General features: G+C 37.7%; 1 protein-coding gene across 3 annotated transcripts in view; it reads left to right on the top strand.

The window, feature by feature from the left end:
* NWD2 (NACHT and WD repeat domain containing 2) overlaps window positions 1-15,748 on the top strand; it is a 51,063-nt gene that overhangs the window by 2,827 nt on the left and 32,488 nt on the right. Inside the window, exon 1 of one of the 3 annotated variants that reach the window (XM_064418427.1) lies at window positions 3,864-7,737. The exons of 1 other annotated variant lie outside the window; for it this stretch is intronic. In XM_064418427.1, the coding sequence (XP_064274497.1) occupies window positions 7,674-7,737 (64 nt within the window). In that variant the 5' untranslated portion in view covers window positions 3,864-7,673. Of the gene's footprint in view, window positions 1-3,863; window positions 7,738-13,672; window positions 13,710-15,748 lie in introns of those variants that run through there. One more of the 3 variants, XM_064418428.1, reaches the window with a different exon arrangement.

The following is a 15,748-nucleotide window of genomic DNA, read 5'->3' as shown; positions in this document are numbered from 1 at the left end:
ATCATCTAGTAAAGTACTTTGAGATAGAACTGTTGTTGGTAAAACACTTGAAAAAGTTCACCATGCAGAAATTCTCGATGAAAATGTTGAAGTATTCCTACTCAGTAAACCTTTTAACACATTCAGGTACAATTTATATTTGCATGACTAGGGCCTCTCTCATTAATTTTCAGCCTATCACTACAGTTTATACCCATTCTTCTTGATTCAGAGCATTCCTGAAAAGGGCAGTGAGCCCCCAGACTCACAGAGGTAGACTTGAACTGTGGTGTCAGAGAAGCATGTGGATTAATCCTGCTAGCAGTCACAAGAAAAATTTATCTACCACTGAAAGTGTACAAACCTAAAAGAAGTTTTCTTGAATTATATTTAGTAACTGTGTAGGGGAGAACTCTGGTAATCAGTGTTTGGTTTGTTCTTTATAAACATACTTCAGTGTGACTGAAATACATTGTTTTTATTATGCAACTAGAAAATGGTTATTTGAAAAATTACTTAACTAGAAGTCCTTAAAAAGAACAACTGGAGACAGTGAGCATGGGTAGTAGGAGCGAGATTGCTTCATTTTGCAGTTTTGTTTACTAGAGGAAATCTTGTAGATAAACGAAACTGTATTTACCCCTAGTAGTTAGCAGCATTGTCTTGCTCAAGTTGTTGATATCAATTAATCCATCTTCACATGACTGAAAATGACCGGATCTTTAGAAACATGGAAGTTGTTCTATAAGTTGTTCTATTTGAATACAGATAAATCTGTTTTCACATTTCAGTAGATATTACAATCAGCAATATTTGAATATGCATTTAAATAGGCATTTTGGCTAAGAGGGGCTGAAGATTTTTATTGGTTTTGGTTTTCTCAAGATATTTTCATTATTTCAAAGTGATAAGTAAGTAATTTTTCCCTGATTGTAATGAGTGCTTTACTGTTCCATGTAGCAATCTATGCACTGTTAAGAGCAAGTCAGTTAATGACAGATTCTCTGCTACCCAATAGTGCCAGTGTAGATGCCTGCCATGAACATACAGTTCATGTGAAAAACAGCAGGTATAAACTCCTATATGGTTCCATTACATGGAACTGTGTTGTCAGCCCTATATGGGTTCAGAACAGTCCAATGATTCTTGTCACTACTTCAAACATAAAACCATTTGATTTGCAAAGTTGGCTGTTTGGAGAAGTTACGTGGTGGTATAAGGAAATATTATGAGCTCTCATTGAAACTTGTTCCTAAAATTGAGTTAGGAATTTGTCTTGACAATTGAAATCCAGTTAATTGAAACAAGCAGTCAAAACTCTGAACATTTTAAAATCCTATTGGCTCTTCTGAAAGTGAGGAAATCAGTCCTTTGCTAGTTTGACTTAAAGTCATGTTATTGTTTCAATTAGTTAAGACATGGATTTTTTTTTTTTACTCTGAGCACTTGGAGTTTAAGTTGTGAAGATGCCTCAGTAATCAGTAGAAACAAATGAATGCACTGACAAAGCATGTGTATAAAGCCAAATCCTAGACACAGGTGGTTCCACTGCAGACAGGATGATAATACCTTTATATAGAACCTGAGTGTGTCCTGACACAGGTGGTGTTAGCCAGCCTGATCTGGAAGTGTAAACAGAGTTGCATCTAGCACTTCACACACAAGGCTGATCCTTTCCCAGCCACTCTTTCAGCTACATACTGTGCTCTCCTTTGAGCAGCATCCTTGCGTACTTCCTGAGTTCCAGCACTAGATTGCTGGACAGTTAATAGTTTTTAGCCATTTTTAGCCTATTAATGCCCTCTGTTTTACAAACAAATAACTTTGATGAGATCATGAACAAGCTTTGTTTTGACAGCCCTTTTTAATCCTCATGGTTTCTGTGTCTCTAGTACCCATTTTTTAAAACCATTAAACCAACTACTAATTTGGACATGATTAACAATCTTAAGTATGAAGTCCTATGAATACATGCAGAAATATAAAATTAAGATCTTATTCTATTAGAAGATACTACTGATATTACCACCACTTTAATGATTCCACTGTACAAGCACAGTATAAAACCAGCCTGTAAAAATGGAACATCACCGGCTTCCCCATGATTTACCAGCGTGAGGTTTCCTTGTATTATGCTATTGAATGACTTTGAGTTTTCTTGATTTACTATTCAGTTTTTCACCTTAGTTCATTTCCATTGACATGCATCATCCAGAACATTGTATTAATTTGAAAAACGCTCCGTTTTAGTGAAGTGTTCAATGCAAAATTTACTTTTATTCTCATGATATGTAAAGCAAAATTGCCACCAGCAGTTAGTTTTGTTAACTAGAGAAGAATTAAATAATGACTGGAGAAACAGGTGTTACCAGTGTTTTCATTTGGACCTGCTGTTATAGGCTGCTTTGCAGGAATTACATGTGTTTTTATCTGTTTATGTACATGAGAAAGAAAAAAAGATCATGTGAATTTATAGTTTAGAACTTGATGGTAGATAAAGCAGATGAAGAATTATGATTGCTTTATTTACAAAGTTATTGCAATATGAGAAGAGAAAGGCATAATCTGACATTCTTAGCATGCTCCAGGTCTGTTATATTATTTTTACCTGAAATATTGTTTTCCTTAAGGAAAATATAATTGAGGAAATTTTAAAGTGGAAAGATATTGAAAAGCCAGAATAATGCTTGGTTAATGATGGTCTGTTGTGACCGGTCCCAAAATACCATATGGTGTCCCTACTTGGATACGTTACATGAAGATCTTTTTATAAAGACAATTTTATGTAATCTGAGTGGAATTTATTCCTTAGCGAAAGAAAACCACAGATGTTCAAGTGTATGAAATTGCAAAGGAGGTGTTGCGGAGATGTGGAGACAAATAACTCCAGGACTTTTTTTGTGCTAAGTGTTAGTTCTGGTTACCTAATTTTGTACCTATTTATGGTCTTGTGTGACGCACATCACTGTAGTGTTTAAGAGTCAAAAACCAAGCTACCTCTTCGGGGGGAAGGGGAAAGGAGTTCAGTAGTTTTAAAGTATCTCAGAGTCTGGGGAGAAAAATCATTAAAGTACCCAGGCTTGGTGAAAACCTTGACTTGAAATAGGTCTTATTTCAGGAGGTCCAGAGGTTAGAGATACCAACAGTTTATTAAGTTGGAAAGCAACCTGCCATTTCCAGTACTTCTGCTCCTATGTATAATTTTCTCTTTTGTCTTGTGCTGTGAAACAGCTCCATTGTTGGGGTGATTGAGCAAAAAGCAAGATCTGACTTTCCTTGAGACTGTATGACCAAGTTTTATGTAGACTTAAACTTTTTTTGCAAGGCAGAACGAGCCAGTACAAGATGGCTTTTTGCTAAGTAGATCCTCAAGCCTTTGTTGCTGTTATTCTGTCACACAGATAAACTTGAAAAACTGTAATAATCTGACAATCTGTATGAAAAGAACTGCTCTTCATGTCCTCCTGTTCTTCGTGTGGGTTTTCTGCTTATGTAGCCTGTGGACTGGGCTAAGGATTTCCTCTAAATGTACTAAATATGCAAATGGAAACACTGAGAACTTTTGTTTAATTTTCCACAAAATTTTCATTCATGACTCACAAGGTAGGATGTGCATTTGGCAACAGTACTATAACCATGAGGTGTTGGGTGGGGGTATTTTAGTAAAAGAGCAAGCTATGTAACTTGTTGGGTTTGTGGCTTCTTCTTGCTATTTAGAAACAAGCAGTTACCTGAAACTCCTGGTCACTATCTACTTAAATTTTTTGACCACATGTCCATTATTTTTAATATTAAAAATATTAAAATTGTAATTTTATGTATCTACAGTTGTCTGTACTCACATATGCACACATACCTAAATTATGTAAAATACTCTAAACTGCATAGGATGGTATAAACGGATGTGTGACACTCAAATCACACTGTCATGGACTATATTCAAACTTGCTGCTAGTGCTCAGTTCTCTTGTGAGAACTGAGTATGTTCAAAGGGTATCACTCATGGTTGTATTTCTAGCAATACTGAAGAGCTGCCTAGATTCTGTTGAATGCTGTTGTAAAAGTGAAGGCTTTACAGAGGAGTATCACTGCTTTTCATAGCGTTGAAGAAATATTAAAACAAAGCAGAACCTACCTACAATTTTTTTTTCTTTCCAACTTGGCAGATATTGCTTTATTTCTTCAGATGTATTTGCATGCTAGACTGTGCGTCATTCTTAGGGGCAGTGGCTTTCTTTCAGTGATGGAGGTGAGCTTCTGGACCCTTGACACAGTTTCTAAGTACAGTGAGGGAGAATTTAATGTGATATTAATTTCTCAAACAGTGTATTAGATGATGAGTAGCAGTGGTGTTGAATCAGGTCCTTATTGGGAATTGCTCCCTCAGCAAGGTATGAGACCTTTAAATGAGAGGCAGCACCAAGCAGGCAGCATCCCAGAGCTTTCCCCAGTCAAGAGAAGTGAGCTTCTTTTCTGCCTGCTCAAGGGCAGTGGGATGACCTCTCTGCCAGGCAAGTCTGCTGGGCAGCAAGCTGAAGAGGATTTCCAGGGCTGTGTTTCAAGGCCACGTGTACTCTGTAGTGGGATTTGTGTAATCACATAAGAGCAGTGTAGTACAAGAGGTATATAACTGCATAACTTCGCATCCTATCTCTGAGCTTATGCACCAAAATAATTCCTCTTAGGAAACTTGCATACAATGACTGTGTGGGCATGTGTCCACAGATTTGTGAACACGCGAGAGAAAAACCTACATTAGACATCAAGTTTTGTTTGGACAATTTTAAAATATATGTCACAAAAAGAAAACTTAAAGGAATTACTAAACTTCTAACTCAAGATATGGGGGCAGTGCCGAAGTGGTAATTTTTTAATCTAAAACGAAATTTCTTTGAAGTTAGCAGCTGAAGTGGTGTTTTGCAGTGCGATATCCTTTCAGGCTGCAGTAATAATACATGAGTAGTATCTACCTACAGTAATTTCAGGTTTTAATATATTGAAGGTGGTAGATATAAATAGAATATCATAAATAGTCATGTGCATGGATTACAAAGAAATATAGGCAGCACTGTTCAAGAAAACTGCTTTAGCCCCTTAGTGGAATTTTAATTAAAGAAGGATAATAATAGATAGAATTAGAGAACACAATTTAATAATGGTTGTGTCAGTGCTCCTCTAAAATAAGGCCTGACACTAGTCTTATTAATATAGGGTTTGTATCAGAGAGAAGTTTTTACTTAGAAAATCTGTAGTCAGAAGGAGAGTAGGGCTAAATCACAGGTAGCTGAAAAACAAGCAGTGTAGCAGAGTTAATAGTAAGAAGGCCCAATCAGTGCAGTATGCCATGTGCATGGTGCTGTCCTGGGTAAGGAGGACATGTGCCAAGTGTAACTTTTGTAAGCCACCTCACCATAATTAAATGGCTCCATCTGTCTTTAGCTCCCTCTATCACCACTGTTACTGCCCTCTTGGAGATGGGACACTGGGCTGGACAGACCTTAGGCCTGAGCAGCTACTGTCATTCTTGTGCAGAATAAGCATCTAGAGAAAAAAGTTGCCTTTAGAGACTAGATTTATCAGAGTGTTCAAAATACACTTCCTGGCAGAAACTGGAAAGACTAGAAAATGGCAGGACTTCCACACTGAATTTAATCCAGAGTCATGCTGTTGTATGTATCAATCATTGGGACTGATCAAATAGCTAAACAGTCAGAGCCCGTCAAATACTCTTGTTCAGCCTGCTCCTAACATTTCCTGGGGTGGCAGAGCTGCATTCTTCAGTATAGTAACGCTCCTCTGTGGTATGATTAAACCCTTGAAAATATTTACTAATAGAGCCCATTTCACCGTCCTAGCAATTGAGTACCTTCACAGTCTCATCTGGGCTTTATGAATCTCCAAACTGAAACGGGTGTTGAGATAGTCATTATAGTATATGCATGATACATAGCAATGTTATTTGTGAAATTCTTATTTAGTCTCTAACTAGTAAAGTTTTACAAAACATTAAGATGAAAGGAGAATTAATGACTAAGAGACCTATCTGGACAGCTTTAGTTTGAGAGTTTAAGTTAAGTTTAAAATATTAGATTAAGATTACCTCTAAATTACTGAGAACCAATGAGTAACCATGTGGGTTAAATATTTTTAGATGAGAGGAGTTATCCATAGTTAAAGAGTTATGCAAATCAGCTGTTACACACAAGATAAATGAGAAGCAAATGCAGTAAGGTCAGGCTTAGTGATTTAGACCAGGGGAACCCAATACTCATCTCTGACCCTGGCAATTTCAGATGTGTGATGAAAGAATAGTAAATCATGACAGGGACAAAATTATGGTGATGTCTTTGTGCTTAATAACCTGTCTTGGTACTTGTAACAACCTTCCCAAATCTTGAGACGGATTATTGCCCAGTAAAATGCCTAGTCCTGCTAAGTTTAGTGGGAATTTTTTTATGAACAAGACTGGGTGCATTCACCCAAGGAAGAGATCTCAAACAGCAAACATGAGAGTATCTGTGGAGAAAGGGTACCTAGAAGCAGATCTTCCTAAAAGAGTAACTTTATCCAAAACCATGATTGTAGTGATCCATTTTTGTCTATCTATATATAGAAAGAGAGGTTAGCTGTGAAGGCCTAGGTATCCAAATGTCCTTATTCCTACAGAGTTATTAAAATGGAACTATAATAAGAGATAAATAAGGAAATGACAGCATTCAGCAATCTAAGGAGCATAAGGTGTGAAGTCTGATCCAAAGGAGTGTTATGCAGGTCTCTAATCTAAGCATTACTTTATTATCAAGAATTTTCCACACCTAATTATGCCAGCATGATACATCTAGAGGATCTCGCTTTACTGTCATAATTAAACATAAATCTTGTATGACCACCGTATAAGTGATTTTTTGAAATTCAGGAGTTAATATTTTTATTTTTACATACCTACTGCTGTGTAATAAAAGCCCCACAAATTCTAGAAAAGGAGATCAAAAGAAAAATGTTTTCATCCTTGATAATAGTCCTGGTGGCTAGATTCACAGCCTGTACTCTTCTGGCAAGACAAAGTAGTAAGTTCTGAAGAAAATTTGTATTTTTCACTCTATAATATTTTTGATAGCTCAGATATCAGTGAACAGTAAGTGTTGATCTTTCTAGGAGTGGTTGCTAGAAAATACTAGGAAAATTATAGAATCATATTATCTGATAATGGTCTTGTTTTATCTATATATGTATTGTATTACATTTAAAAGTGATGAAGAATTATACAGTGCTCTTGAAACACGTTATTGAAGCATTTCTGTTTGTGTGATCCCTAATTTGGTACTTCACAATGCTAGCAAAATTTGGATCATGATTTACTTTGAAATGCAAGTAATTTTTGACATGGGGTTATAAAGAACTGAGCCATCTGTGATGAGCAGAGTTAGTGCCATTGAGTTCCGTGATGTGCCACCTAAAGCAGGGGTGTGTGGCTGTAACAGAGGTCCCAGGGACCTTACACAGATATTTCATTAGTCATTTCTTGTTGTGCAAATCACAGACTACAGGGGCTGCAAGGGACCTCTTGAGGCTTTCAGATCTGTCCTCGTGTCTGAAGCAGGAGCGAACGGACCTGTGCCATTCCTGGCAGATCACCTCACTCTTCATGAACTGTCTCCAATTAAGAAAACACCCAGGAAGGCAGACTTCAGAGCATGCTGCATTGGTGTGTCTTCGATAGCACTATGGTTGTGCTTACGAGCAACATACAGGCACAAAGTAAGCTCATTAGTCACTAAAATTACCAAAAGTAAAAAAAAATTACTGAAAACTTCCTTATTTAGAATGAGTTTCAATAACTTTCAGTAACTGGTGTATGTAGTTATTCACAAATTTCTCAAATCCAGATTTTCTCTCCTCATCCTTTTACCATGTCTGAGCATCTGTACAAAAGACAAATACAAATCAATAAACTCCTGCAGTGGTCTGCTTGTTTCAGTTAAAGCTTTTTTGAAAATGAGGTATTTATGAAGTGTCTGTAATGTTACGGCTCATGTTACAGCTTTTGCTTTGGTGGTTTATTTATGACTGGGAGACTCATTTACAGGATTTCTCTTATTCACATGGAGATTTGTTGGTCTGATTTGTTTAATGTCAGTTAATGTGTTAAGGATACTTCTCAAAAGAGAACAGAAGACATGTAGAAAATACAGTTCATCATTTATTCCTACATTTTTTTTTTAGAAAACGGAGATTAAAATGCAAATAATCTCTTTACACTCTACCTGTTTTAATTAAAAATGTTCTATTTTACACTTTCTATAATCAGCCATGTATAATATTATATAATTCTATTAAGCAATTCCACTGCTGGTTTATTGTTCCAATGTTAATGCCACAGTCAGCTCCTCACAGTCATTATGTAAATTCAAAATAGTTTCAAACAAAATCTCCAGTTATAGATTCAGTTGCCTTTAAGTGTGTGTAGGTGTGGCAGATAAAAGACTAATTTTTCTCTATTCTGTGGCCAAGGGACAATACCTTTGCAAGCACTGAGAAAGACTGATACTGTCTGGCAGTGCAAGAAATAGAAATAAAGTCAAGTCCACCCTTTCAGCCGGGTTCTACACTGCCACTAGACCACAGCAGCACAGGTCTTTATCCTCCTTTAAAGGTAATTATAACTCATTGGGTATTACAATCAGGGGAGGTAAGGATGGTTAAAGTAATTCTAAAGTGCTAATCTGGGAAACATTCTGTAGTTCAGTCACCGATTAAGCAAATTGGTATGCCATTTGGAAGTTTTCTTAAATATTATTTTCTGTATTATACTTGTATAATGTATTTGTGAGAAATTAAACTTACTTGTTTCAGCTGCATCTGCTTCTCAAAGTGACTAAAATGTGTTGTCCTTTTTCAATTGCTAACTTCTCAAGATTGTTAAACTGCAAATTTACTGTTACTTTTACATATAATCATCAAAATGTGGTTGGCAAGCAGAAGAAACTAATAAAACCTAGAGCAAGAAAGCAATAGCTAGGAAAATCAAGGCATCAGAAGAATGATTGACTGATAAAAACAGGTACATTTTGGAATTTATTAAAAATGGCCTTTTCGACTGGATTATATAATCTTCACTAAAAATAATGCTTAGATGAATCATTAGAATTGGAAGGGTAAGGAGAGCAAGGTCTGATAAATCACTCTTCCTTTACATGTCAGTCACTGTTTGCCTCTCAGACATTACATAATCCATCAAAACGAGCCAGCTTTTTAAATTATTTGGCCATGTTCAATGAGTTTCAGTGCAGGCCCTACTTGGAATTCTCAATTTAAAAACGGTTGTACTGCAGGGCCTGTAAGTGGGTGTTAATAGCTAGGTTGAAATTGTCTGCCACTAAGTGAAGTAGTGCTTTAAAATCAGTTGAGATCCTCTTCTTCAGGCAAGCCGTAGTGGAGTATCTGGCATCCCTCCCTCATGTAGTCCCGTTGTCCTGGGCTTAATGCCCTCTTGCAGCTGCTCTCCTTTGCTGGGGTTGTCATTTCATTTATTCATCTTTGATAACAGTTTCTACAACAGCCACGAGCTGTTCTGACTGTTCAGTGATGTTATTTAATCCTCTCCATTTAGCATCAAGGAAAAAAATCCATTGCAAAGAAAACTCCTACTGTATTGATGCAAACTTACTGCACTGATAGCAAGCAGCATCTCTTATTCTTATGTGGGTGCTTCTGCACACCCAAAAGTGTCAGGTTTGAGAGTTTTTCATCTGCTGGCATAAAAGCCTTCACATCTTTCACTTGAAGCCCACACATTTCTCAGTCGTGCTTTTCCAGTTGGCCCAACAGACCTCTCCAGTTTTGTAGTCACCCAAATTGTGGCTGTATTGTACCAAATTTAAGGAAGAATGCAAGTTGGATTGGAACTCCATGACTTGTGCACTTAAAGCAGAAAACTTTGATAAAGGAAGGGCAACTTTACTGAGGAGTCAGCAGTGCTTGCAAACCTCTTCCATTGTTTTGCAGTGCTGCCAGATGTGAAGTCACATAGGTGTGTTTATTGGAGTTTCTTCAGAATGAGGTGTGTGTAATGGTCCTGTACCAGGCTGTACTGTGAAATAAGTGTGTGCTTTTATGAGACTGGCTTTCTTGTGGTTTTCTTAGGGCTCTGCCGTGCTTTATGCTTTCTCAAAGCCTACAACGTACTACTTCATTCTCTTCCAGCACTTGAATCTGCAGTGAGGATGAAGAATGTCTGTGACATCCTTTTGCTTTATTGACTGCCACAGCCTCATTACCTTAGGTGCCATAGTAACACACTAGATGTTTTTCTCTTTGGTTTAGTGAGGAGAGAAAAAAAGTAGCAAAGCTATTGCAGTGCACATAACTTAATTGTTAAATACATTTTTCCAGCATTGTAAGCCTTTTTTTCTGCTTTCTGGGAAATTCCATAATTTTTTGAAGTGTGAGTTGACACCTCTCAATGAATCAATGGGATTTTTGCCCATAACTTTTGTAGTGCGCTGTTCCTTATTTCTGTCATCTGTTATTCATTTTTCCACAACTCATTCAGAACTCCTCCTTTAGATTTCACAAGAATTTTTTCTTTCACATTAATTTTGATCATAGTAGCAAATTCTTGTCCTAACAGGCCTTGTTGTTTTCCAGTGCTTATTTTTCATAACCTTTGGTGTTCTGCAGAGATAATTATCAGACTTAATTTTGGTTTTTCTAATTGTGCTGTGTCTGCAGTTTCTCCTGTCACATCATTTAATTGTACCACAATAATGGTTTGCAAACTGTCATGTTTTCAGGAGCTTTTCCTGACTTGCTTTATTAAATGAAGGAATTAGACATTTTTGAATTCTTCCTCGTGCGCAGTTTGCAGAGTGCAAAAAGCTCTACCCCAGCTGCCTGCGGTGTCACTGAGGCTCCTGCTGTTTGTGGCATTTGTGTGCAGACGCGTTTGCATCCCTTTGTGTGCCACGAATCACGGTCAGGGGACACCAAGACACCCTTGCACCCGAGCAGTGGTCTGGGGGAACGTGCAGGCTTGGGGAAGGATTCCAGGTCTACCTAACTCTTCTTGTTTTGTTTAAGAACATCTATCTATAAGGGTGCTCTGTTTCCAAGGGGTGATGTGAGGTTAGTTAATTAGGACACATTGTGAGATAAAATTCTGCTTCGGAGTTTTCATCCATGTCATCACCACTAGAGCAACACAAGAGTATGTACTGTTTATTTGCTGGTTGATTGATTTATTTATGGATTGAGAGATTTCATGCAGACTCTGGAAGTCAGTAAGGTATCAAAAGATACAGGCTTTCAATAATTGCCAAATGTAGAACTTCATTTAAAATCTGCTGGGATTGGCAGATCTTTCCACTAACTTCGCCAACTTTTGCATCCAATTCCAAATTTGTTTTATTTAAGCATGCTGCGCACAAAATAGAACTGTTAGAAACCAACATTTGTTTCAAATTGGGAAGACAATCACGTGAATAATGAAAATTTGAGTCTTGATATTTGGATATAGGAACTACTTTTTCCCTTCTATCAGTTTAATACTGATATTTCCCCTAAATTATGTATTTTCACATGGGTCTGGACCCCTCTGATTTTACTATCCAGCCTTTTTATTTTTATTTGTTTGGGTGTTATTGTTAAACCAATAGGTGGCACTGGTTAAGCATATTACCAGTCAAGATGCAGGGTATTTTATAAAATGACACTGTGAAATCTGGCCATTATAATTTTAAAAATGTAATTTAAAAAAATACATGCTTCATATGTTCAATTAATGTATATTTGGTTCTTATATTTGTCATCTTACTGAACTGACAACATGGAACATTTCAGACAAAACCATGTCTCATTTCAAATCAGGTATTGTTTGAATTGGGGCTAAAAAATAAGAGGTTATTGCTACAACTAGAAGTTTTAGGCTTATAATTACACTCTACATTTTGAATCCTGCCTAGTTAGGTCTTTTGTTTTGAAAGTGTGTTTGTTTGAGTGTTCTGGTGTAGATCACAAATTTGTAATCACATCCTGTCATTTCTTCCCACTTGAGAGACACATTTCAGAATTACTTACCATCTTAATGCTATTTTTCATTATTTCTTCTGACTTTCATGACAAGCAGACATTCCTTTGGGCTGAAATGCTTAGTCCAGTCTTGTATTTATGTTTTTTAAGAACTGAGAAGGTTGAGTCACACAGATTGTGCGCATCTCCTGAGAGCTGTGGCCATCAGGTGGAGTGAGGACACGCAGCTGTGTTACATCACATAATGTTGCAGTGTTTTGCTAATCAGGATTTATTTGGGTGGTTAGTTATTTTGGGGGGTTTAGTTGAATTAAGGAGTGATCTTCAGTCTGTCCAGTTTCTTATTTGCCTTCCAGAGAGCTAGTAGAGACTTCAAGGTTGGCATTGTTGTATGGGGAAGGGACACTGGGAGAATTGACTCAGATCAACCTGTTCCCATTCCTGGTCTACCTAATCTTGGGAAGCTCTGGATGCCTATTCTAATGCTCTCTCCCCACAGAAACTCCAAGGGAAAAAAATGACATCAGTGTCTATGGAGTTCATTTTCTAGGAAGACAAGGGTAGTAAGGAGCTCAAGTCTTTTTTCCTCTCTCTTGCCTGCTACATGATTCAAACTCACTGCAAAATGCTCTGAGATAAAAGGCACTATAGAAATGAAAATTATTTATTATTATGGTATTATTTTCAGAGACAAGTTTTCCATAATATTTAGGGACACGTTACCTCCTAGTATTCGAAGTTTGTAGTAGCATGGGTAATACCCAGTGCTGTTGTGCATTATCAGTGAAAAGGGCAGTTTGAAAGGAATAATTCAGTTGAGCACTCATATGAGTCAAGAACGTACTAGCATTAAGAGGCTTGGCAGCCACTTCTTACTTGGCACTGCTGCTAAGTAATTTTTAACCTTAGATAATTAAATTGCAGAAATTCTCACTGCAGTTAACAGACAATGGTTATAAAGTACCAACATTTTTTTAATATTGCAATGCATTAAGAAACATCCTATGGTAGGAATCTGTTCTACCCTTCTATCTAATCTAAGCATTTAGAAAACTTAGAGAAAGCAGATAGCTGGGTGTCAGTGGACATGCATTCAGGACTAGATCAGAAGTTCACTCACTGCTCATCCAGGGTTCCATAGTTGCACAAGAGACTCCAGCATTATGTGGTAATAAATGTAATGGTGTGAACTATGGCAGCAGAGCAGTGGGCTGAAAGACATGAGGTGAAAACCTCCAGCAAGTGTCTGTCCTGACCCACGGCAAAGCACAAGAGACCAAGAATGGAGGAGGTGATACAGAAATTGTTTCTTCTGCGTGTACTGGGAGGAGCTGTTCTTTCTTGGATGACTGCCTGGAGATGACACCTGTAGACAGCTCTGTGACCCCATATAACATTCCTTTCTGTGGTGCCTTGAACAGCTGCAGGAGCAGCTTTTTTCCTTTTTTTTTCCCTTTTTTTTTTTCTGCCTGGGTTCTTCCAGGTTCAGCTGCCTGCCTCAGCTTATGTCAGTCAGCAGTTTTCCTGCTGGCTCTCTCAAGCTGGATATTGCCATGTTCCTCTGTCAGTCAGAGTGCCAGGGCAAACACCCTCCCTGCTTAGGATTTTCCTTTGCTTGAGGACCTTGCACCATGCATGGGTACTCACAGGTTACTTTTCCATTAACAGATTGTCCACTGGAATGTGCTGCTCCTTTGAGCATGGTGAGTGGGGTTCACTGTCCCCATGTTGGCACGTCCTTTGCAACACATGATAGGAGAATGGGGCTGAGCAATCTCCTTGTTCTGCTGCATCAAGCCTTGACTGAGGAGAATCATCTGTGACTGCAACCCACATACATCAAAACAGCCATACATATCCCTGTGGCTGAACTCAGACCAGTACAGCACGAGCAAGAAGATAAACTATTTGGTCTTAGGATGGAATATCTGGTGCTTGAAAATAGGCAATTTTAACAGGCCCATGTTAACTCTTCACTTGCATATACATTTCGAAATTTTCTTCAACAGGGCTGTGTTCCATGACTTATTTTATCCCAGAGATGAATGTTTGGCAACTGTTTGTAAATACACATCATCTGTTTACTAATACAAAAGTGAAAAAAATGTACTTGCTCTATTAAAAAAGTGACTTTAATAGCAGAACAGCTTGTGTTTGAAGGTCAGACTTTGGCATGGGAATAGTTCATGCTGAGAAGCAGCACCTTGGCGTAGTCTAATGAAAACTGGCAGTGATTTGACTGAGCTACAAGCCTTCAGAAATCACACTGCACACAAACAGTTGTGTTTATTGGACAGGAGAAAGGATGTAGATGGATATGTGACTCATTCAGTTCAGTCCTCAGGATTACCCCGGGAGCACGAGGAGAAGGAGGGTGGACTGACATTCTTTGTCAGTTCCAAGTGCAGGGGTGTGCAGGACAGTTGGGTATGGAATGGCTTTGGGTATGGAATGGCTTTGGGTATGGACAGTTGGGTATGGAATGGCTTAGGAGGCAGCCATCTGCAAGAGATGGCTCTTGTATAGAAGATGTGTGCTCAGAAAGTCACTGTCTCGTGGGTTTTTGGGTTTGTTTAAATACTGGAGACAAGTTTAGGGTTGGGGGGGGTTTAAGTTTTCTCTTATGTTTTTTCAGATGTAGGTTCATTCCCACAGTTTATTGTGAACTATTATTTGTATTTCTGAGTATCAGAATAACATTAAGAGGTGTAGCAAGCTCATCTCACAACTACTGTCTCATTTTCACTGCTAGAAGAATGTAATTTAGTTAATCTGTTCATCTGCAGCAGCAGCCTGGAAGATGGAATTTGCCTGTGTGACGTTGTTAGGAGCTGCCAGCTTCACAGATTTGCCGTCACTTTAAATCAAGTTTAGATTATATTTAATTAAACCAGCTTATCTGCCATCCATACTAATTACCAGAGTTCATCTTAACTATATACACTTCTGTTTCCTTAAAGTTTCAAAGCTGATTTCAAATACAGGAATTCTTTAAATTAATTACTATAAGCACCAGACTCAAATTCCAATTAGATAAGCACACTCCATTAGATATGAAAGTAGGAATAAAAATACAGAATGGGTGTGCCAAGTGTCTTACCCAGACCACAGTTCTAGTTGAAGGAATGTTTTATCTATTTCATTTCTAAGATATTACAAAGTAGCACTACTCCTGCAGTGTGTTGCTTCATTTTCTGATCAAGACTCTGCATGTGTAAGCTGCAGGGATCAGCACCATGTTCTAAAACCAGAGCCAGTGGGGTTCTGCGGTATAACTCCTATGGGCATAAACAAAAAGTAGAAGAACATAGTTTTATCTGCTGTAAACCTCAGGCAAAATATTTCCTATTTATCATTTAAAATTCTGCTTTTTTTCGGTACTTCCTTTTTGTTGTTGTTGTTCCTGCAACTTCACCTATTTTATATCCCTAGTAAGACCATTCTGTCTGCTGTCACATTTAAGTAATGGCAAACAATAACTATGGATTGTTGCTTCCGTAATAACCAAGCTGTAGTCATGATTGATTTTCATTTAAAAATGCAAGAATCATTTTGGTTTATCCCAGTAACTGAGTAATAACTCGGTTTTCAACAAAGTTTATTCTACTTGATCATGAAGATATGATGCTCTGTGTTTTCATAAACTTGCATGCCAAAATTAACCTGTGTTAAGGCAAAAAAAAATAGAATACAAATTCTTCTATCACTGACTGATCTAAGCGTCTCAGTTACTGTGAAGGTA

This window comes from Passer domesticus, chromosome 4 (assembly GCF_036417665.1).
Source record: "Passer domesticus isolate bPasDom1 chromosome 4, bPasDom1.hap1, whole genome shotgun sequence".
Lineage (NCBI taxonomy): Eukaryota > Metazoa > Chordata > Aves > Passeriformes > Passeridae > Passer > Passer domesticus.
This window is presented reverse-complemented; position numbering and strand designations above follow the sequence as displayed.